This window comes from Bos grunniens, chromosome 3 (assembly GCF_055505025.1).
Source record: "Bos grunniens cultivar Pamir isolate PY7600 chromosome 3, Bosgru_T2T1.0, whole genome shotgun sequence".
NCBI lineage: Eukaryota > Metazoa > Chordata > Mammalia > Artiodactyla > Bovidae > Bos > Bos grunniens.
The window spans coordinates 17889322-17914010 of NC_141167.1; the positions used below are offsets into that span (position 1 = coordinate 17889322).

General features: G+C 42.8%; 1 protein-coding gene across 3 annotated transcripts; it reads left to right on the forward strand.

The window, feature by feature from the left end:
• The first annotated feature begins 587 nt into the window (after positions 1–587).
• On the forward strand, positions 588–20116 carry YBX1 (Y-box binding protein 1). 3 transcript variants are annotated; one of them, XM_086382598.1, is made up of 8 exons: positions 588–892; positions 1580–1643; positions 11498–11624; positions 14236–14325; positions 14623–14925; positions 15041–15123; positions 18579–18844; positions 19723–20116. In XM_086382598.1, the coding sequence occupies exons 1-7, from the start codon at positions 727–729 to the stop codon at positions 18811–18813; spliced, it is 1068 nt and encodes a 355-aa protein (XP_086238724.1). In that variant the 5' UTR covers positions 588–726; the 3' UTR covers positions 18814–18844; positions 19723–20116. The 3 variants fall into 3 exon arrangements, with proteins under 3 accessions (XP_086238724.1, XP_086238733.1, XP_086238742.1); XM_086382607.1 differs by having other exon boundaries at positions 11498–11531; XM_086382616.1 differs by lacking the exons at positions 588–892; positions 1580–1643 and adding an exon at positions 3177–3344 and having other exon boundaries at positions 11498–11531.
• Positions 20117–24689: the final 4573 nt, after the last annotated feature.

The following is a 24689-nucleotide window of genomic DNA, read 5'->3' on the forward strand; positions in this document are numbered from 1 at the left end:
GACGCTCTTTGAATCCAGTCGTTTAAGTATGTTCCAGAAACTCTCGGCTCTGCCGCGAGTACACGGCCATTGTAGAAAAGACGGCTCTATCTGCAGTAATGGTCTGAGGTCACAGGGACCATATTTGGAGCAGGGCGGGAGGGAGGCCTTCTCCACATGCAGCTACGGTGTCGTCGGGCCCCGTTCCAAGCCCCCAGGTCAGGCCGGGTAATCCCGGCGCAGGCATCTGGCCGTACCTTTCCTTCGGCCAGGACACAACCCTGGACTTGGAGCCGGCCCACCCCGGCTGCAGCCTCGTGAAAGTCACGTCCCCTCTTGCCCGTCCTCTCGGGTTCTCTATGGTTCTCGTGGTGACTCTACTCTAATTCTAGTTCCGGTCTCTATGGCGGCAGCAGAGGCAGGAACGGTTGTAGGTCGGCCGAATTAGCCGCCTAAAGGCCAATGAGAGTGGAGGAGTGAAAGAGTATTAGCCAATAGAAACTAGGAGTTGTGGTCAGGTGGTGAGATTGACAACACTACTGACCATTGAACGATGCTTAGGGCGGGTCGCTCGCAGGGCTTATCCCGCCCGTCCCGCCATTCTCGCTAGTTCGATCGGTAGCGGGAGCGGAGAGCGGACCCCAGAGAGCCCTGAGCAGCCCCACCGCCGCCGCCGGCCTAGTTACCATCACACCCCGGGAGGAGCCGCAGCTGCCGCAGCCGGCCCCAGTCACCATCACCGCAACTATGAGCAGCGAGGCCGAGACCCAGCAGCCGCCCGCCGCCCCCCCCGCCGCCCCCGCCCTCAGCGCTGCCGACACCAAGCCCGGCACGACGGGCAGCGGCGCAGGGAGCGGCGGCCCGGGCGGCCTCACATCGGCGGCGCCTGCCGGCGGGGACAAGAAGGTCATCGGTGAGGACCGGACGTGGACGGGGGTGGGGCAAGGAGGGAAGTCTGGCGGCGGAACCGTTACCCGAAGCGGGGCGAGCCGGCGGGCGCGCGGCCGGCGGGGACCGACTCGGCGGCGCGCGGCCGCCCCTCCCCCAGGCCCCCCCACTCGCGCCCTCGCGGACGCTGGCCCGCCCGGTCCGCGTGCCCGGCAAGCGCGCGCTCGCGCCGCCTCCCGCGCCCCCTGCGGACCCCGCGCGGCCGCGCGCCCCTCCCCCTGTGCGGCCGCGCGCCGCCGACCGCGTGTGCGGCGGGGTCCCTCCCCTCCGTGCCCGCCAGCCGCGTGCGCCCGGGCCCGCACGCCGTTGTTCCGTCCCCCACCCGCTCCCTTCCGCGTGTACCCTGAGGGCGCGGCGCGCCGCCTACGCAGGCCGGAGTGGGCCGGGCAGCTTCCCCCTTCTCACGTGCTCGCCGCCGCCCGCGGTCCCCGCGCACACCCAGCTCGGGCTCGCGGCCCGGGCCTGCCCCGGGGCCTCTGCTGCGGTGGTTCACCCACGTGGACCGCGCGGATGGCCGGCGGTCCCTGGGGAAAAAGGCTGTCAGGTGGCCGTGGGTCGCTGCCAGGGAATGCGTGAGCCACCGGATGCTGAAGCGTGGCGGTTTTGAAAAAGGACGTCTAGTAATTGTGGGTTTTTTTCCTTTCTCCTTCAGCAACGAAGGTTTTGGGAACAGTAAAATGGTTCAATGTAAGAAACGGATATGGTTTCATCAACAGGTGAGGTGACCGCCGCTGAAGCCCTGGCCTGCCTCTTGCATCTCTCCTCCATCTGTAGGCTTTACGAACTTGGGGTTGTTGGCGCTTGTGTAGGTTGCCACCCCTGGTTGTAGTGCTAGTGGGGTTTTGTTTTCTTTAGTGAACGAAAGGATTAGGAGACCTAGAGATGTCTTTGTTTTGTAGCTAAATGTTGATCTCTAGCTAACTTGAAAGATACAAAGCGATTTAAAAGGCAGAGTGAGTGAGCCATCTCTTACCAGTTAGGGCGAACTGAGAAAGGTAAGATCTGGTGTGATTCTGTTAGGCTTAGACCCCTCGCATTTTTATTCATTCTTTTCTGTTACTGAAATTGGTATTAGAAAATGTGTGCCGCTGTTTATTATGTAGGTTATTTACAACTTGTTAACCTTTGGAGGTAACATGATTTGACAATGCAAGTATGTCATTTTGACTAAGGTCTTATTGCCTTATTCCTCCTACTTCCTTGTCTCCCACCTGCCCCCCCCCCCCCGCCCCCAGTCGTACCTGTTAAAGCTTTGGTTGTAGCTTACAGTGACCTTAGTCCACGATTACATTATTCTTTGTATTTGAAGGCAGAGCTGCAAAGTGCATCTTTAGGATTAATCCTTTGAGTTGTTTGTAGCAGTAGGATGGTGACTGCAGTTCACTCAGTGCTCTTCGTGGTCCCTGTCAGCCGGGCATCTTTTCCAAGATGGCTGCCCAGGCTGGCAGTGCAGTTACAGGGTGTAGAGCACTGCATGCGAACAGCAGTGTTGGCCTTACAGGTATGATGCAGTCATCTTAGCATTTTCTTACACTCCTATTACACTGGATGTTTGAAAGAACTTCAAGAGTAAGAAGTAATACCAAATGTTTCTGAAATGGACACTACTGAGGGAAACCAAGTGGGCAAGATCAAAACTAGACACACAATTGGCTGGCAAAAACCCATTAGTTACTTAAACACTCAGAGAGCAAAAGAGATTGTAAGCATTTGACAGTCTGTTTTCCACTTTTGCAGCTGAGGGGAAACATTTTATTTCTTCCAAAATCTTTAGGGATTTTCCATCTGTTCTTACACTGCCTTGGGACAGGCCAAGGCTACATTTTCTCATCAGCTTTTTGATAATGGGTTACTAGTGAGGAAGGCAGGGACTGCTTTGATGCCAGTGTTTGACCACTTTTTAGGTGATCTCTGAATTTGTTAGTATTTCAGTCTTAATCTGATTCTCCTTTCTAGCCTCACCCTTAAACCAGTGGTTTTCGAATTTGTGTGCTTACCTTGAAAGGGTAAAGTGCACATTCCTGAGTTCTTTATTCTGAGCTTTAGATTCATTGGGTCTGGAGTACATTTTTTAAGGAGAATTCCAGGTGATTATAGCTTGTGAACCTCAGTTTGAGAAACACAGCTTTTGACCTTTGACCCAGTGTGGTGATAGGCTATCACAGGTGTGCCTATTAGGAGTGATCTATAATTTGCAGCCTTTTAAGCAATTTGTGTGTTTTAAAGATTGTAGCATATATGTGCCTTCTGTTCTGCTGCATTTGTTAAATGGATCTAGATTATATTTGTAAGTGAACAATTGATAATCCAAGATAAAAGCAGTTCTTCGGGTTCTAAGTTAATTCTGTGAGATAGCATTCCTTTATTCGTCTAACTTGTAATCAACTCTTTTGATCATCAGATAGGGCAAGTTAAATGTAAGTTGGCTTTTAATGATCCTTCGTTTGGATTATCTTAACCACAGTGTTTTGTCAAACTAACTGGTTCAAATAAATGTGCTTCTCATTTCTAAACTGGTCATCTCAATGATTCAGAGACTTCTGAACAAGGCACTATAAAACCTAACAGAAGTTAAGTCCAGGAGAGGTTTACCTTGCATAAGGGAAAATGTATAGCAAGTGGTTCAGGGCTGTAGGCACCTGGCTTTCCTGAGAGAGAGAGAGAGAGAGAGAGTGTGTGTGTGTGTGTGAGATGTGTGCTGTTTTTGAGGATACAGTGTATGGGATGATTGGTATAGCTCTAATTTTAACCTTGGGATTCTATGAATTATGTATTTTAGGTTCTTAAGTTTTTGCAATTTGTTAAAAATACACTTTTAATGTAAAAGTCCCACTTAAAGGAATGTACTTTATTATTATAAACTTTTTTCAGTCTGTTATTGCTTGTGATAATTGTTAAAGCCTTGTTAGAATTATTCTTTTAAGGATTGTATTGTATCAAAGGTGCCAAATAAATAAGACTGTTAATTTTAACACAGCAAATTTTTTGGCTTTGTTTTCTTGGGCTATGTAGTATAGGAATTCATTGTTGTTATTTTGTGTTCTGTGACTACGAAAGATAATTGGATTATGTGACTAGAGGGGTTTATTAACCCCCAGAATTATTTTTCATTTTATAATGAAAAACTTCACTCAAGACTATTTAAGATAGCATTAGAAGGGTGGCATGGGGTCACTTTTCATTGTTTGATTACTCTGATTTTGAATCTAGAAACTGTTTCCTCTTTTGCTTCCAGGTGTTGAGGATTAATCCATGCTCACCAAATTTAAGAAAGATTGACATGGATCAGTAACAACTTATTTTCCAGTTGGACATGCATCTTTTAGTGACCAAAATAGAAATATTTTTCTGTTATCCAGAGTAGTTAAAATGCTAAATTAATTGTAAGGGGTGGCCAAGAAAGTTGGAGCAAAGAGAATCAAATACAGAAGAGATCACAAACTGGTAATGTGCCTAATCTGTGAGTTTTTAAAGAGCTACTATTTTAGTTTGGGGGCCTTTAGTTCCAAGTAAATGAAAATCAGCTCGCCTTGAGTGTTACCACCTGTAATTGGGGTATGCATTCTCTTTTACCACATCTTTTAGGCTTAGTTTTCTCCTGTTGTTGACTTCCTTTCCTGCCTGGCCTCTGTTAATGCATTTGTGTTTATTACTTATTACCCAAGGTCTAGTAAAGGCTCAGCTGTCCCTCCCTAGAAAAATACTATATTGTGGCTCTCAGGTTTGGTCTCCCTTTAGGGGCCCTCCCTATTGGGGATTTCATGTGTATATAACTGATTCTTGATTACAGTGGTGGTAAGAGTAGCTAATGTTTATCAAATATTTATGCCAGGAACTATAGTAAATGCTTAAAGTCAACTAATGGATTTAATCCTCGACATTTCAGGTATAGGTGCTATTGCATGGCACAGAGAGGTTGAGTAATCTTGCTCCAAGAAGTGTGACTAGTAAGTAGCAGAGCTGGGATTTGGATTTATTTTCTCACATTGGAGTTTGTGTGCCCTAACTGCTGTTATGCTGTCTGCCTAGTCTTCAATTTGTTTGTTTCCATATGGTTACAGATTGGGGGTGGAGGTGGTATTCTTGGTCATTTGAAAGGTTCTTAAGTGATATCTAGCTTGTCACTAGGGCTCCTGTATGCTGCTAGTTCCCCATAGAAAAGCTTTCTACTTCTCACTGCCTTTTTCATGTAGTTAGGGATTGCCGTAATATAGTTCTAGTTTAGTATGCAGATTATCTACCTAATACTGGGAGGCAATTAAGGAATTATAGGAGAGAGTACTAGGCTTTATCTTTAAATTCATTCTGTTTTTATATGATCTTTGAATCAGGAACCAGTTTTGCCTTTTAAATGTTGTTTAAAAGAAAGGAAAATATACAGCAGTCTGTGACCCGACAAAGCCTGTTTTAAATATTTACTTGGCTGCACTGGGTCTTACGTTTCATGTGGAAATCTAGTTCCTTGACCAGGAATTGAACCCAGGCCCCCTTGCATTGGGAATGTTGAGTCTCGGCCACTGGACCACCAGGGAAGTCCCACAAAGCCTGTTAATTTTAAAAGTTTGTAGACCTGTAGAAAGATGATTGCCAAGCCTCTTAGGCTATTAAAGTCAAACTGATCATAGCTTGATCACATGGGAAGAGCCAAATCACATGTAGTGTGTAACATAAATGAGTAAATGCTGGGGCACTAGAGAAAACTTGAAGATTTGATGGTGTGCTATGTGACTGAGCGATTTCACTTTGACTTCAAGGGGGCTGGAGGCGTTAAAAGCCATTTGAGTGGTCCCCCAAGTCTGATGTGTCATTGGCAGTCTTTTCAAAAACAGACTGTAGTTCCTAAGACAGTGGCTTGTATGCACAGCGCTCTAGGATTGATTCATGTGCTGGTTGTTAGGCACTGATTGTGAGTTGGCCAGAAGTCATTTCACCAAGTTGTTGAGAGTTGAAGTTTTTGTTTTTATAACTATAGGATTATAAGTTAATTTATGCTCTTGGGCATATTAAATTATTAATGGCTTGGTGTGCTGGCCTTCAGATAATGCCATAAGAGCATTTATTGACAATATGGTATGTCTCCTTTCGGGCAGTATTGTGGATTGGCACCTAGTAAAAAGAATGTTTCCTAAAATTTGTAGTTGGCTACATGCTTTTTTACCTTCATTGCACTACATTAGGGACTTTGAAGAGCCTTTCATTTTCTTTAGATCCCTACAGGACTTCCTTTTTCTTTGGCATTCTCTTAACTCAAAATGACATCCCCTTTTCTTCAGTCTCTTGCTATCTATGTGATTTCTTTTTCCTTGATGTCACTACTGTGTTATATGCTGAATAAGAATAAAATTATATCAGTTTTAGATAGGTGAGAAAGCTGTGTTTTCATTTAAAATTTTTTTTCAGTAGTGAATAATGTTTTGTGAACACGAAGAAGTAGAGTAGAAGAATACAATACACATTCTCCTTGACTGCTGGAGAATGGAAGGACCAGTGTGTGATACATGGAATGACGCTGTTGAAATATTGTAAATCTGTGCTGTCCAATACAGTAGTAGATACACGCGTCTGTTGGGCATTTGAGAAACTGGATGTAAAATACTTAAATAGTTAATGTTGACCATAATATTGAAATGATCAAATTCGTTTTACTTGTGTTTGTTTTTTTTTTTTTTAAGGCCTCTAGGAAACAAACTTAGATATTTGACTTCACAAATAAGGCAGCTTGCCCAAGATTATGTAGTTAATAATGGGAATAGCCAGGATTCCAACCTTGGCTCCAATGATTTTGGTAAGGAGCTCTTAACCTTTTTGTTCTATATCCCATCTTGCCACTCTGTCCTCCTTCTTTGATTGATAGGCCTTCAGTTCAGTTCAGTTGCTCAGTCATGTCCGCCTTTTTGTGACCCCTTGAATCTCAGCATGCCAGGCGTCCCTGTCCATCACCAGCTCCCAGAGTTCACTCAAACTCATGTCCATTGAGTCGGTGATGCCATCCAGCCATCTCATCCTTTGTCGTCCCCTCCTGCCCCCACTCCCTCCCAGCATCAGGGTCTTTTCCAGTGAGTCATCTCTTCACATGAGGTGGCCAAAGTACTGGAGTTTCAGCTTTAGCATCAGTCCTTCCAATGAAGGACTGACACCCAGGACTGATCTCCTTTAGAATGGACTGGTTGGATCTCTTTGCGGTCCAAGGGACTCTCAAGAGTCTTCTCCAACCACAGTTCAAAAGCATCAATTCTTCGGCGTTCAGCTTTCTTCACAGTCCAACTCTCACATCCATTCATGGCTGCAGTCACCATCTGCAGTGATTTTGGAGCCCAAAAAAATAAAGTCTAACACTGTTTTCACTGTTTCCCCATCTATTTCCCATGAAGTGATAGGACCAGATGCCATGATCTTAGTTTTCTGAACGTTGAGCTTTAAGCCAACTTTTTCACTCTTTCACTTGTTATCAAGAGGCTTTTTAGTTCCTCTTTACTTTCTGCCATAAGTGGTGTCATCTGCACCACTTATTGAGAAATATTGATATTTCTCCCGGCAATCTTGATTCCAGCTTGTGTTTCTTCCAGTCCAGCGTTTTTCATGATGTGCTCTGCATAGAAGTTAAATAAGCAGGGTGACAATATACAGCCTTGACGTACTCCTTTTCCTATTTGGAACCAGTCTGTTGTTCCATGTCCAGTTCTAACTGTTGCTTCCTGACCTGCATACAGATTTCTCAAGAGGCAGGTCAGGTGGTCTGGGATTCCCATCTCTTTCAGGATTTTCCACAGTTTCTTGTGATCCACACAGTCAAATAGATGTTTTTCTGGAACTCTCTTGCTTTTTCCATGATCCAGCAGATGTTGGCAATTTGATCTCTGGTTCCTCTGCCTTTTCTAAAACCAGCTTGAACATCAGGAAGTTCACGGTTCACATATTGCTGAAGCCTGGCTTGGAGAATTTTGAGCATTACTTTACTAGTATGTGAGATGAGTGCAATTGTGTGGTAGTTTGAGCATTCTTTGGTATTGCCTTTTTTAGGGATTGGAATGAAAACTGACCTTTTCCAGTCCTTGGCCACTGCTGAGTTTTCCAAATTTGCTGGCATATTGAGTGCAGCACTTTCACAGCATCATCTTTCAGGATTTGAAATAGCTCCACTGGAATTCATCACCTCCACTAGCTTTGTTTGTAGTGATGTTTCCTAAGGCCCACTTGACTTCACATTCCAGGATGTCTGGCTCTAGATGAGTGATCACACCATCGTGATTATCTGGGTTGTGAAGATCTTTTTTGTATAGTTGTTATCTTCTGCTTCTGTTAACATACTATAGTATGCAACTGTGTTTGGTAATTCAGCTGCTGTATTAGACTGAGTGTTGGCGGCCTTCTAGATAGAAATTCTTGAGAGTAGACCATGTCTTATTTTTATTTCTGGTGCTTAGCACAATGCCCAGTTAGCTAGCACAAGTAAATACCCAACGTTATTAAAGAACTGAATGAGGCCTTTGGGTTTGCTCTTCTTTCATTGTCAGTCCTGTGGCTACGGTAGATCAGAGGAAGACCTAATAAGGTGGAATAATATGAAAGAATAGACTTTGGAAAAAAGTTAAAAGTGGCAGTAATTGGGAATCAACAAACCCACACAGAACAGAACTGGTTTTATGTGGCTTGTGAGCAAAGAATGGTGTTTGCATTTTCCATGTGCTGAGGGTGGTGAGGGGGCAATATGTAGCAGACCCTGGGCCAGTTACACAGAATATAACTATTGCAGGTGAGGGTGTGTAGGGATACTCCAGCCGGCTTGTTACTTATTACTGTTCTCTCCCAAAATTAGAGAAACCGTATCCTGTAATCTACCTCTAAAGCAGAAATAAGTAAAGATTTCCAAACAGGTCCTTTTTGAGTTCTCAGCATGATAAAGACCAGGACCTGTAGAGTCACATTCTACCACTGTAAGCAGATGACCGCATACTTCATTTTCCTAATTTGTAGAATGCGTGGTAATATAAATAAAAGCACCCACCTTGGTATTGTGAAGATTGGTATGGTAAAATGCTTGGCAAAGTATCTGAAACTTAAACCCTCACAGTATAAGCTGTTACGTATCTAAGCTTTTCCCGTGTGTAACAAGTTGCAAAACTAGATCAGCTGACTAGATAAGTATTTGGTGAATGTTTAGAAATTCCTCTTACAACCCTAAAGTAAAATTCATAGACAACTGCTTTTCTTTTTATTGTGGTGTGTATTTTCAGTCTGTAAATACCTATTTGCAGCTACATTAGAAAAAATGATATATTGGCTACCCAGATAGATGGGCAGCAGCGTTGATAGTAATGAAAAATCCCTCTCTCCAAAATTTCCCCCCCCCCTTTTTTTTACGGAAATTTTAATGCATGTTAAAAGCATAAAGTACTTTTTTTTTTTTTTCCCCCCAAAACTCTAGTAAGAAATTTACTTACATGGAAGTCCAGTACCAAATATCCTTTACCTTAGTCATCTAGCAAGTCTTATATCCTTTACTCCCATTAATGAAAGTAATGTCCCCCTGTCTTTGGAACACCCTTAGAGCTTGAAATTCAGTCATGCTGCATTTGAAAACTAGTGGTGGCTGTGGAATTGTGTGATGTATGTGGACCTGTTGGACAGATGGATAATCCAACTGGCTGTTAATTCCTAAGTGTTCCTAATATTCAATGGGGCTTCCCTGATGACTCAGTGGTAAAGAATCTACCTGCCATTGCAGGAGTCTCTGGTTTGATCCCTGGATTGGGAAGATCCCCTGGAGAAGGAAATGACAACCCACTCCAGTTCTCTTGCTTGGGAAATCCCATGGACAGAGGAGCCTGGCAGGCTACAGTCCATGGGGTTGCAGAGTCAGGCACGACTTAGTGACTAAACAATACTTAACTAGTTTATGAGGTCAATTTTCACTCACCCTGCCTTGGGTTGGGGGGGGGGTGTGTTTGAAGATTTTAAATTAATCCTATTTCTGTGAATGTCCTTGTGTTATGATAATCCCATGCTATATGGATTTTTTGGTGCATAAACACTAGAATATTGAGTCCTTTCTCAACTCTGACCTACTGACAAATAGGTGGGTGAGTCGGTAAAGGTCTAGAAATGTTGCTCCTCCAGTGGTTCTTTTTACTAATAGTATCATCACATTAATTCCCAATCTCTAGAAAGTCAAATCATTCACCACTGCCCCCTCACTTCTAACATCTATTCATTCACAGTTTTTCCCCTATTAAGTTAAGAACGGTATCTCAAATCTACTCCCTCACCCACACAGCCACAAAAGCTGGGTCGTATTCTCCAGTCACTTTAAACTCAACTTGAATTTGCTAGTTGTTGGTTTTACTCATGTCCATGACTTCTCCACTGGGAACATCTTTCTCATTTTCTTTAATACTCAGGGCAAATGTTGCTTCCTTTAACACTTGTGAAGCCCTGAAGCAATATTTCAACCATATTTGCTTAACAACAGACTAAAGATTGGTGTGGGTTTTCCAGGTAGTTCTGTGGTAAAGAATCTGCCTGCAGTGCCGGAGACCTAGGTTCAATCCCTGGATGGGGAAGATCCCCTGGAGAAGGACATGGCAACCCACTCCAGGAGTCTTGCCTGGGAAATCCCATGGACAGAGGAGCCTGGTGGGCTACAGTCCGTGGGGGTCACAAAAGAGACAACTAAACAATAACGAAGATTGGGGTAAAAATGATGTCTTACAATGAAGTAAAAGAGGGTTGTGTGCTAGTGAAAAGTTGCGTTCATCTTCACTTCCTTGGTTTTCTGGCACAAACAGTGCTTGCCATGTGAATGATGTCGGTATTGGTAGTGTTCATATTTGTACTTCACTGTAATCTGTCGCTTTATTGTAATCAGTATTTTTACCAGCACTTTCTGTTCATGGCAAAGTTGACCAGAAAATACATGGTTCCCATGTACCCCAGGCCTTCAGATTGTATCCATGACCACCTCTGCTGTACTGTACCAAGTGATACATTTGTTTAAATTGATAAATCTACATTTGACCCCGTTATTTATTGCTCAAAGTCCGTAGTTTATATTTAGGGCTCACTCCTGGTATTGTACATTCTGAGGTCATCCTTTTGACCCTCAGTGAAAGTTGAGAATTCAGAATAGTAAAGATGAAGTAGGAAGGAAGCTAGTAATTGATGAGAGTATGTTCATGATCTCTTCTCCTTTACTTAAGTTAGTAACCATGCTCTTAGAGGTACGAATGGCTTGTGCTGGAATACCTTTAGTGTTTAGTAGAATGAGAAGTGACAGTATATGTTGCTAGTCACTTCTGTCCTCTTAATGGCTTTGTAAGTCACACTTTTTGTCTTTTTCCTTTTTTAATGCTTCTGAGGTAGGTGGTAAGACAGTTGTTAGTAAAACCATTGTGATTTACTGGTTGTGTTTTGTTTTGATTCTTAATTTCCTTCCTAATGGCTGGTTGGCAGCCAGGAAAGTCTCTAGAAAGGGGAGGGGAAGGCTCAAAGGATCGAGCGCATTCTTAATCTTTGGCAACATGCAATGTAGTGTTCAGTTTTCTAACTTGTTCTACTTGGTTCTGTCTTGTAGGAATGACACCAAGGAAGATGTATTTGTACACCAGGTGAGTGCTCCTGTGGCTGTTTACACTTCTGGCTCAAAACTTGTGAGAAGAAAAGGGTGTATGTCTTCTAAACTGTTGTTCCTTGTAAAAAAGGTATATTAAGTCCACTTAGCAAACAATTTAGTCCCCACAGGAAGAGGGGTAGTACAGCTTAAAAACGTGTACATTCAAACATTGTGTTGGCAGTTCACTTAAGTAAAATAGGCCTTTCATGTTGGTATTTTGTTTTGTTAATAGCTGTAGCTTTTTAAAATGTTGAATTTACTTGATTCCTTACACTAAATTTTCAAACCTAATTTCAGACAAATGGAAAACCTCCATTAATCTAAATTCGAACTTACTGTTGCTGTCCATAACACACTCAAATGCTGTTAGAATTACCTCTCACAGATGACAGTAATGATGGGGGAAATAGGCCAGAGCTGCAAAATACATTGATTTGAGACAAATGTTGAAAAACTGGACATTGTTGCATAGATCCTTCTGTTTGTTCTAAAGTACTTTGAATGGGTAAGATACATTTTTATGTTTGGAGAATTTTTACCAGCTTGGAAAATTTAGAAATCCTTGCTACTTTAAGGTTAAGTGAAAGGGTGGTATGGCAAGGTTGGGAATTACTTATTAAATAGTTTTTAGATTAGCCTCAGTGTTTGAGAGGAAAAGACTGACAGGATAGGTGCTACATGCCAGACTTTCCTCCACAAGTACTATTTAAGGAAAGTATTTGGGAAAACTTTAAACATTAAGAAGTTTATTGTTTAAGCCGCTGCCAAATGAACAATAGTACTTCGACCTTAAGTATATCGTAGGCTTCACTGGACTTAATTTTCTTCATAGGAATGCAATGGGTAGGATACTTCTATGAATTCTGCCGGGGGCAGGGGGTGGATTTGTTTTGTTTTGTTTTTTTACTAAGACTCTTGAAATATTATTGACTTGTATTGAAAATCGCTCTTTAAGATCTTTTTAACCACTGTACTGTGATGTAGACATCAAAAGACAAAGTCAGTCTCCACACGCGTGCCTTTATTCAGGCAGGTGTGAGCTTGGCTGGCAGCATACTTCCTTGGAAAGGCTGCCTCAAGTTGGTGGTGTGTAGCTCTCTGCATTGACCTGTAGACCACTCAGTGACAATTGAGGGGGAAACCAGATCAGTTTCTAGGTACATCCAAAAGCCTGTTCAGTAATCCCAGGGTCAAACATTAAGTATGGAAACATTTAAATTGTAAACAAATACAGGACTGCTCAGGCAAAATATTGCATTAAAACAAATGTTTGTTTTATAAAATAGAGTACCAATATTTAATCTGTTTCTTACTTCCTTCTGCATATTAGAAGGAATTTGCAGACTTGGGTACAAGAGACAGACAGCAAGGCTTGCCATGCCAGTCTTGCTGCCTTTGGGCAACAGTGAAGGGTCTGGGAATGTGCAGGAGAGAATTGATACTGACCAAATTAAGAGCTTGGGATTTTAATTAACCCATATTTCTGCTATCCCCTATGACTGCAGATAATTGAGAGTTACATGAAAGGTATGAAAACTTTGTGACAGTTTAGATGACAGATGAGATCAATTATTTGGCTGAACACATGTCACCCACTTGTACCAACCCACAAGTTGTCACCAATATGCTTTCCTCTTTATTTTGGAGGTGGTTTCAACATTTAGTTGTTTCTTAGGACTTTGGCTGCTCAGGTCTTGGTGGTGGTACAAGGAGACTGCAGTTCTGGGCAACTTGAGCTTAATTGGCTTCAGATTTGTTGGTTGTCCTGCCTCCTCTGGAGTGGAAATGCATGGGTGATCCCGTAATGGATACCGCTGTGATATAGTAGAATGAACATGGGATTTGGAGTTCCGAGACCTGGATTTAGAAAAGTCCATACTCTGCCACTTACTTTGTGACCTTGGGCAAGTCCCCTGACTTTTAAAGCCTGTTTTATTACCTTAAAAGAGGAATGAATAATGATGCCTCACATCTTCATAATGTGATTGAGTGGGTAATGCATGAAAGTACTTTATGAAAGTATTACAAATGTGAGATGTTATTCTTCCCCTTTAGTTTTGTTTATACAAGTCTGGAGAATGAGTAACAATGAGAGATATAATGTATTCTGGAAAGGTAATAACCAACAGAATATTAAAAAGTGTCATAGTTAATTCATGGGAATTGCATTTCCATCGAAGTATTCCCACAATCAGGTTGGAAAGGATTTTGGTTGACATTTGTAACAGAGTTTGATCTGGTAACACAGGGACAAAGTTGGTTTGGTCAACTTTGACGCATGCAAAACTAAACTCGCCTGTCATCTAAACTGGCCCTATGTGGGGCTAGCTTCTACTATTAAGTGCAGTCTTTGGGGATAGATGGATATCCTCATTTTGTTCAAAGCTACATATAATGCTTTTGCAAAAAGCATTTTAAAATACATGTTTATAGTTGTGTTTGTCTTGCGTGTTAAATTACTTGTTTTAGTTTGGAAAATAGTGATAAAATGCTGGGGCCTTGTAAGATTGGAGTATTTTGGTTGAGGTTGGGGGTTAGCACTGGTCCTTGTTTTCCTAAATTTATTGATGGTTTGGTCTTATTTAAAGCTAATTTTATGTGTATATCCAAGTTAAAATAATATTGACTCTGGTACATTTTAAATGAAAAAGCACATTATTCTCCCCTGTTAATCTATTTTTGGAATGTGATATTACTAGACTGCCATAAAGAAGAATAACCCCAGGAAGTACCTTCGCAGTGTAGGAGATGGAGAGACTGTGGAGTTTGATGTTGTTGAAGGAGAAAAGGTGAGGATGCTTTTTGTGTAAAGGTTTGACTTCAGTATGGAAATATTTTGGAGATCTCATCCATTAGGATGGTGGCTCTAAGGTGCATGGATGGGTCAGGTGACCACTTGAACACAGGTGCACCAACCCTAATGTGCTGGCTGCAGATAGAGGGCTACCTCTTCAGAACATCAAGGAACTAGTGTTTAATCATTTCAGTGCACCCCTGGCCACAGAGATCCTTTTGTATTTTTTGTGTAAGTTTTGTTGCATGTACTTAATTCCGTTGTCACGATCACTGTATGATGGCTTTTGTAGGGTGCGGAGGCAGCAAATGTTACAGGCCCTGGTGGAGTTCCAGTGCAAGGCAGTAAATACGCAGCAGACCGTAACCATTACAGACGTTATCCACGTCGCAGGGGTCCTCCACGCAATTACCAGCAGAACTACCAGAATAGTGAGAGTGGGGAAAAGAATGAGGGATCGGAGAGCGCTCCCGAAGGCCAGGCCCAACAGCGCCGGCCCTACCGCAGGCGGAGGTTCCCACCTTACTACATGCGGAGACCCTATGGGCGTCGACCACAGTACTCCAACCCTCCTGTGCAGGGAGAAGTGATGGAGGTAAACGTGCTTTTATTTACTTTTAACTGCTGCTGTGTTCAGACTTGTGTCTGGTTGGGTTTTTACACTAATGTAAATTGAGTAAAATTTGGCTTGGTTTCCGTTCCCTTTTCAGGGTGCTGACAACCAGGGTGCAGGAGAACAAGGTAGACCAGTGAGACAGAATATGTATCGGGGCTACAGACCACGATTCCGCAGGTACAGTTTGCATTTAAGATTGTTTCAGGCATGTATTACAACTCAGCAGCAGCATGCTTCTTCTGCAGGCTTTTTCAGTCATTTGTCTGTTAACACTTCACATTTTCTTTCATCAGATGCCTAAGAGGTGAACCTGAAGTCAGTTATCTTTGAGAATGTGTTCTTTGCATCTTTGCTGGCACTGGTTAAAAACAGCTTTATAGATGTGGTCTACTTTTTGCAGTTGGTTTTGTTGTTGTTTTACTCTAATGAGGGTATGGAATTTCTCATTTCTGTCCTTTCACAGGTAAGAGAATAGTAGTTTAAACTGCATTGTATTATAACTTTAAGACCTGATTCATTGGGAGGGAGAAAAGTAAAGGTAAGCATACCTTTTTAACAGAAGGTGTTTAATTATTAGAGGAATTAGGGTAGAGCTTCATAGGCCAGACAGGTTTAATGCATATATGTAGTAAAAGGTCTTTAGATATTGAGTCTCCAGATGTGATCCCTAAAACTAACAGGTAGTAGCATACTATTCTAAACCTAGACATAGATACCTTATTGAAATACTGCAATCAATTACAATATCAGCTCTTAAATAGTGATAAATGTTTATCTGTGATAGTGATAAACAACCTAAAATAGGCTTTCATGCTCTGTCCCTTTAAATCCCAAGGGCAATATACTTGGTCTACTTTTTGTTACGTTGTAGAACTTTTCCAACTTTCTACCTAGTTTCCTTGGTGTGTTTAAAAATAGCACATGAATTTTTGTTGAGTGCTTCAGTTTTAGTGGTCTCATTTGAATATATTTATTATAATCTATCGATGAATGCAGGGCTTTCCAAACTAGTCAGGAATTTTTTGAGTAGTAAATGACACATGCTACTTACAATCCAGGGGGTGAAATGATTGATGCAGATCCAAGAGCAAATTGTGAGAAATCTGAGATCAGTGTAGCAGGAGTTTTGCTGAAAGGAAGACAGATGGGGTGGCAGTAAAGGGAAAGGAATCATTAAGAAAGGATTTTTTTTTTTTTTTTTGAGAAATAAGAGCTTATTTGTAGGCTAAAAAATTCAATTAAAAAAAAAAAAAAGGATACTTGTCAGGGAATTACCTGCTGCAGCTATCTTCAGTTAGGATTAGGTTTGGTCCATGTAATGGGATGTCTTTTGCTGGGAACCGTGAATGTTGCATGTGTAAAAAGTCAGTTTTGGGGCACCAGTGTGTTGGTGAAATCAAAAGGAAAGGGGTGAGAGGTTTGGGACAAATATGTGAAATTATCTGTAGAAGAGAAATGGGGGAAATCAAATAACAGTGATCACAAATTTAAAGTGGGTCCACCAAACATGCTTATGTTTTTGCAGCCATTTTGAGCAGCAGCCTCAGATTAAGCAGTTAGATTTGTTCAGCATTTGTCTACTCAAAGATACTGGGTTTGGGTTTGATGGTAATCTTTAGTGGTAGACGTTATACTTGGAGAGAAAGGAGAGAAGAGGATTAAGGAAGAGTTAAGGTCACAAAGAGTCGGACACGACTGAGCAACTAAACTGAACTGAAGGGACAGAATGATTGATAGGATTGTTGGATTACAGGTCCTAGTGGACATAAGAGTGGGAGAACAAGACTCCTGGAATACACCAGGAAAATAAGTAAAGGTGACTAGAGAGTGGAATGCTTGAAACTGAGAGAACCGAAGTAGCAAACAAGAATTGCATGGGAGGTAAAGTGGCCACTTCATGCGAAGAGTTGACTCATTGGAAAAGACTCTGATGCTGGGAGGGATTGGGGGCAGGAGGAGAAGGGGACGACAGAGGATGAGATGGCTGGATGGCATCACTGACTCGATGGACGTGAGTCTGAGCGAACTCCGGGAGTTGGTGATGGACAGGGAGGGCTGGCGTGCTGCGATTCATGGGGTCGCAAAGAGTCGGACACGACTGAGCGACTGAACTGAACTGAATCTAAAAGCCAATGTTACATGGAACTGTCGTGATAATTACAATAGGAAAAGGGTAGTAAAATGGAACATGACATTAAGATTTGAAAGGTAGGGTTTTAGAATTCAAAAAGGCTACAGGGGAGTGCCACTGGAAGGCTACAGGGCAGGGCCAGGGCAGTTTTGCCAGACTGGTTCCCCAAAATGTGGGAAAACCGTTCCAGGAGAAGAGGTGTGGTGGGGGCTGCGGGGGGCGGGGGAAGTTGGGAGGGGAAGGTGGAAGATTGGAGGGGTTAGAGGTGAAAAATGGAATCTTAAATAGTTAGAGCTGGGATGGCCTACACAGGTGTAAAAGGTATGCTGATAATCTTGGTGTTTAAAGTGTGTGACTCTGGTCTTTAGTGTATTCACAAAGTTATCATGTGTCCCCTCCAAAAGAAAAAAAAAGGCTTGTATTCATTAACAGTCACTCTCCATTCCCCTCTACCCCAGCCCCTGGCTACTGCTTTCCTTATCTCTGTATTTGCCTAGTTTGGACATTTTTGTGTCTGGCTTTGACCTCATGTATTTTAGTCATTCATGCCTTTATCATTAGTACTTGATTTCTTTTTATGACCAAATCAGGTTCCGTTGTATGGATATTCCATTTGTTCTTCGTTAACTTGGTTGATGGGCATTTGGGTTATTTTCACATCTTGTTGTGAATGTTAAAATGATGCATAATGGATATTGTTTTGGATACAGATCTAGAAGTAGAACTGCTAGGTCATTTAGTCTCCAAACCGTTTTCCAAAGCTGCTGCACCATTTTATAGTCACACCAGCCAGCAGTGTATTGAGGGATTTCTCCATCCCTTCCCCAGTATGATTGTTTTCAGCCTTGGGATTATGGCTCTCCTGGTGTGTATGAAGTGGTTTTGATTTGCCTTTCCCAAACTAATGGTTGCTGTGTACTTTGATTTGTATGAAGATAATACCTTTTCTCTGGTTTTGATTTCTCCTTTTTTTTTTTTTTTTAAACAAATGTTCATCTATAAAGGTTAGCACTTGTTTCCAAACCTGGTTACTTTAATACCCGTGTTTTTAAATAGCATCAGGGTGTTGATGGTGTTGTACAGCTTGAGTCTTTCCATGGCTAACTTTGGAATAGGTTATACTATGGGTATTTTGAGTAATATGAGCGTGTTGTTATTCAATCACTAAGTCGTGTCCAAGTCTTTGTGGCCTCGTGGACTGCAGCACTCCAGGCTCCCCAACCTTCACTTAATTATCTATGAATATATTGGGTATATATATGGATATATTGGGTAATATGAGACTATTAACATCAGTTTTAAATGGTCATCTTAGTTTACACTTCCAAATCCTTTTACCGAGTCGTCATATTCAATTTGTGCAGTAAAAACCAAGTTTACTCTTTCAGTTTTGATAAACTGCCTGCACACCACTTGATAACAGAAGTAGATGTGTTGACCTGGTGACTTGATGAAAGAAAGCAGGTTTTATCATTGCAAGCTTCCACAATGTTCGTTCCAGGGGCCCTCCTCGCCAAAGACAGCCCAGAGAGGACGGCAATGAAGAAGATAAGGAAAACCAAGGAGATGAGACCCAAGGTCAGCAGCCACCTCAACGTCGGTACCGCCGCAACTTCAATTACCGACGCAGACGCCCAGAAAACCCTAAACCACAAGATGGCAAAGAGACAAAAGCAGCCGATCCACCAGCTGAGAATTCGTCCGCTCCCGAGGCTGAGCAGGGCGGGGCTGAGTAAATGCCGGCTTACCATCTCTACCATCATCCGGGTAAGTGAGCCTTGATGGCCTTCTGGCCTCTGGGCAGTCATGAGTGATGTCCATTAATGAGAGAGAGGAAAACCCAGTTCATCAGGTAAGGTAAGCCACTTAAACTTACGGTGTCTTCTACCCAAACTAATCTTAAGATGACTCAAATGTCATTTTGTTAGTCGACTGTATGTCAGAGCCATACTCTGGCCTAGCTTTACATTGTATCTTTTGTATTAGGGCCTTTTTGTCAACTTTCTTGGATGATTTTACTAGTAAGCTGGAGAAGGAAATGGCAACCCACTCCAGTATTCTTGCCTGGAAAATTCTATGGACAGAGGAGCTTGGTGGGCTGTAGTCTTGGGGGTCGTTAAGAGTCGGACATGACTGAGCGCACACACAAACAGCAGTGCGCTGAGGAAAGTCTTGCTAACCTTACCCTAACAAGTAATTACATTGTGATATTCTTCATTTTCAAAAATAAGTGGGATAGCTACTCGGATTAAAAACGTAGGTGGTGATGACCAGTATGGTCTGTTTGAGGAATGTGGTGGCTTTTGGCATTACATCATCAATTCTAAAATTAAGAGGATTCCCTTTTTACTTGATTCTAGGAGACCTGTATTGTCTCTGTTTGACTCTAGAATTATCATTTTCAGCCAGTGAGACTTTTTCCCCCTATTTTGAGTGTCAAAAGGTTATTCAGAACCTACGAGTAACCATTCTTATTATATAGCAATGCCCACTCCTGTTATGAACTGCTGTGTAAAGGTAAACCAGTATGAGATGTGTTAATACCTTCCCTACCTAGCTAATTTGAGCTGGAACGATTTGATATACTATAAGATTGGAGTGAACTATAGAAGGTAATTAAAAATCTTGTTTTTTCTCTCTTACAGTTTAGTCATCCAACAAGAAGAAATGAATATGAAATTCCAGCAATAAGAAATGAACAAAAGATTGGAGCTGAAGACCTTAAGTGCTTGCTTTTTGCCTGTTGACCAGATAACTAGAACTATCTGCATTATCTATGCAGCATGGGGTTTTTATTATTTTTACCTAAAGACGTCTCTTTTTGGTAATGACAAACGTGTTTTTTAAAAAAAAAAAAAAAAAAACCTGTTTTTTCTCAATACACCTTTAAAGGTTTTTAAATTGTTTCATATCTGGTCAAGTTGAGATTTTTAAGAACCTCATTTTTAATTTGTAATAAAAGTTTACAGCTTGATTTTTTCAAAAAAAAAAAGTCAACAAACTGCAAGCACCTGTTAATAAAGGTCTTAAATAATTGTCTTTGTTGTATATTTCTGCCTTGCTTCATTTTAGTTTATAAGGACTTAGCTGGTTATTAGCTTAAATCTCTGCAGATAGGTGATACTTAGTGGTATTTACTCAAGGAAATGTTGTTAAAATGTGTAATCATTTGTTGAGTAGCATACCTGTACTGAAAATTAGAATTTGCTACGATAATCTGGCCATTTTCCTTTCAGTTCAGTTCAGTTCAGTCGCTCAGTCGTGTCCAACTCTTTGCGACCCCATGAATCGCAGCACACCAGGCCTCCCTGTCCATCACCAACTCCCGGAGTTCACTCAGACTCACGAGTGAGTCCATCGAGTGGTGTCGAGTGACATCGAGTCCACCGACTCCCATCGAGTCAGTGGTGCCATCCGGCCATCTCATCCTCTGTCGTCCCCTTCTCTTCCTGTCCCTCAATCCCTCCCAGCATCAGAGTCTTTTCCAATGAGTCACCTCTTCGCATGAGGTGGCCAAAGTACTGGACTTTCAGCTTTCGCATCATTTCCTTCCAAAGAGTGAGTTCCTTTTACTGGGAGGCAGACGGCATGTTCTAGTGGAGACTAACAGGACTGTGAGTTATTTCAGCCTGCAGATTGAAGGACACACACCTTAGTTAGCAGATGTCTGCCACAGAGACTGCTATACTCAGTAAACACAGCTCAGCTCCTTTACTTGGGTACTAGAGATGGTAACCACAAATGATGGAATGCTTGTGGGAAGGCTGCTTAGAGAATATGGAGGTCAGTGACATTCATTTTGTCCTCAGCACCCTTGTTCAGCATTTGTATGTTTTATAGTGTCTTATTACTTTCCTTTATGGAATAATTTAATGACTGCTATCTAGAGACATTCTGGATCGTTCTGGCCAGTTTTCGAGACCTTGGGAATATACAGTTGGCTAGAGAGGTGTATCTGGGAGTCATGCAGTGCTGTATGCCTGTTCAGAATGGGCTTGGCATTCACAGAACCAAGAGTTGCATTGCAGTGATAGTTTTAGTTCAGGGGACTGGTGAATAAAGTGGGAAAAAATAGGCAAGTAGCTGGGCTAGTATCAGTTAACACCTTGAAATGCCTTTTCTGAAATTGAGACCAACTCTTTGGATGGTATGGACAATTGAGCACTGCTCATGGTATGTAAAATGTAGTGTTTTTTTTAACAGTTGCATGCATTAGGATATATGTTGTGGGAAGCGATTTCAACATTGCTTATATAATCCAATAATGTAAGAATGTGATTCTGAAAACCATGGCAAGGAAGAAAGCTTTTTGTGATGTAGTCTTGCTGCCAGTGTTGCAAACAGAACACTGTTTTTCTCTCGTGTATTTTTCTCGCGTCACCCAGCACATCATGAATTCACTATGTACGAGGACTAAATAGCCTAGAGAGGGGTGGTGGCAGCAGTGCCCTGCTGCAGCGATTTCCTCTGACAGCTCTACCCTAGCTGCTTACCCTCCAGTCTGGTTTTCCCACTGTAACAGTTTGAATACCTCATATTCCTGAAGACCTGTGTGGCTGGAGCACAGAAGGTGGTAAGGAACTGAGTGCCAACTCAGTCAAATCAAGTTTGTTATCTGTTTTGTTCCTCTAAAATTAATTTAGGATGCTTTTGGTTTCTGTTGAAGCTTGTACTGGATAGCCTAGGCAGTCAGGTAATACTTAAGGAATGGGTGATAGTGGTCACAAACCAGAAGAGCTTGTAGTCAAGAATGGATAGTTGGTAAAGAGCTACAATGTATTTCGTATAATAAATACAGTAGTATCAAGGAAATGTGTGTAGAACTAAGTAACATTTTCCAAAAATCTGGGAGGAAGCAAAACTATTGAAAGACATTAAAGCAGAATGAAGATTTACATGTTCATGGATATTGAGAATGATGTTAATCCATCTATTCAAATTCAATTTTTTTTTTTAATGACATTTTTGGGTTTTAGAAAAGATTAGAGGTTAGAGGAGAGAAAAAGATGTAAAATAGTTGTCTTGGAGAATAGGAAAATAAGTATACCAAGGAAGTAGAACTGCCAGCAGGTGGAGGATTGGGTTTCACCCGAGCTTGGCCAGCTGAATCCAACAGAAGGCAAAAGAGTAAAGGTACAGAAAGCAAATGCAGAGGGCTTCCCTGGTGGCTCAGTGGTGAAGAATCTGCCTGCCAGTGCAGGAAGTGGGTTCATTCCCTGGTCTGGGAGGATCCCACTTGCTGCAGGGCAACTACAGCTACGAAGCTCACATGCTGCAATGACTGACGCCTGAACGCTCTAGAGCCTGTGCTCTGTAACAGGATAAGCCACCTCAGTGAGACGCCCATGCACGCACAACTAGAGAAAAGCCAACACAGCAACAAAGACCAGCAGAGCCAAGTAAGTTTTTTTTTAAGTGAGTGCAAAGTTAAAGCTGATGCTATCCCCCTCAGCATCCACTTCCCCCATCCCCAAATCTAGGAGGTGTATCCTTATTAGTAAAAGCCAATGAGAGCACACAGCTTGCTTTGGTGACTGGAATGAGTCTGTGAGTTGACATGGTTCCAAAGCGATCTGGTGGAGTAACAGTTTAAGGAAGCTGGAAGAACGAGATGCTGGCCTTAAACCAACAAGCGTGGAGACCTGGAGCACTGGTGGTGACAGTTCAGGTTATGATCGTGTGTGGAAGACAGTACCAGAGGTAAAGGGGTCAAAAATAGACCATGGTGTTCACAGGGATCCTGAGTGTTGAAATTCCCTCAGGTGTTGATAGAAGTAGGTGTGGTGAAGGCCCTGGAATGTCAGGGAGTGCTGCTGGAAAGTGAGCTGAGCTTGAAGGCATGGGCTTCAAGGAAGTTTGAATTTAAAAGTGGCAACGGTGTAATTGAATTAGCCCGCTATCAGGCACCACAGTACTCTGGGTTTAGAAAAAGAAAGCCACTACTAAAAGCTCAAAGAGAGTGTCCTCAGCACAAGTCTACTGAGAGATAGGCTAAGAACATTCAGGAAAGCAGCTGGTGACAAAATCCACAGGGCAGGGCACAGCAGGGGTTTGAGAAGTGATACTGAGTCAGTAGAGGAGAGCTGATAGAAATGTAAGGTAGTGGCACTGAATGGGAATTGAGCATCTGGCAGAGGTAAACAGGCAAGTAGAGTTCATGACAGGCTCATCACTGAGGTTCTGTATGGCACCAAGGCTGGTAAGGCTGCTTTTTGGCTGTGGAAGGATCATTTGTTAGGAATTCTACCTCTCCCTGCTCTGAATGGCGCCTCATATTGGAGAGCCTGCTTAGATCCCTTCAGTCTGGCTGGCTGTCTTTAAAAGCTGTAAATGATAAAAAGTCAACTTGTATAAATACCTATCCAAGTGATGTTTATCACCTCTTACTGGCTTGGGGCAGCCAGCTATACAGCCCTTCTGTCTGGGCTGAGAAGCTGGTGATGTGTTTGTATACTATCTTTTTGGCTGGCTGTAGCTTGTGGGATCTTGGTTCCCTGAGCAGGGATCAAGCTTGAGCCCTCAGCCATGAAAATGTGGAGTCCTAACCACTGGACTGCCAAAGGATTCCAACGAATGATTTTTAAATAGGATAGTTATCATTTTAAGTTACTCTGGGACAGAAAAAGGGGGCATTGTTGTAGAAGCCCAGATAAAATGAGACCATAGATAAGGCAGTAGGAAAAGGTCAAATTTGAGATATTCTCAGAAATGGGGTTGCCAGTTTGAGGGGACTAGCTGAATGTGGAATGAGGAAGAGGGAAGCATCTGGCGTGATTGTAGAATGGTGATGAAGATAGAGCTACTTGCTAGAACGGGCTGCACAAATGGGAGGGTCTGTTTGCAGTGTCTGGGGCATCCATAGGGAAGGTGTGGGAAGCAGATGTGAAGCTAAGGAGTGGGGTGTTGACTGCCCCATCAGGTGGCTATTGAAAGCTGTGATTGTGGAGAATAGAGTGGAGGCCCGAAGATGTGAGGAATCCAGGAAGGGGAGCATCACGGAATCGTGGAGAACCAAGAAGTGGTTCAGTGGGCATCAAAGCCAAACAGTCCAAGAAGTGGGGGGTGGGGGCTGAGAAGCGTCCCTTGGGCTCAGCGGCAAGGAGACGAAGGGTGAGAGCAGGCTTGTGGAAGTGTGAGGGTGTCCCCAGACTGAGCAGGTGAGTGGTGGTAAGGGCTGCTGCATGCTCAACCTTCCGCATCTCAGTAACAGTCCGTCCTTACAGGTTCCAGCCAAAAGCCTCAAGTCTCTCCTGACTTCTCACTTAGAACACTCCACATCCAACGAGTCTGCAAATCCTGTTGGTTCTGCCTTTGATATAGCCAGCCTCGGACCACTTCTCACCACCTCTGTCCACATGGGTCCAGGCCTCTTGTCTCTCACTTGGATTGTTGTTATCTGCTAGATGAGCTCTCTGCTACCAAATTCCTGCCCCACCTGTCTCCAGCCAGTCCTCTTAAAAACTGTCAGACTCTGGGTCACTTCTCTGCTCAAAACCGTTCAGAAGCTCCCAGTCTCACTTTTGGACAAAAGTCAACACGGTGGGCCCCACTCCCACTTGAACTGCCTTCCCCCTGGTTTACACCAGCCTCACAGTTCTCTTCCTTGAATGTG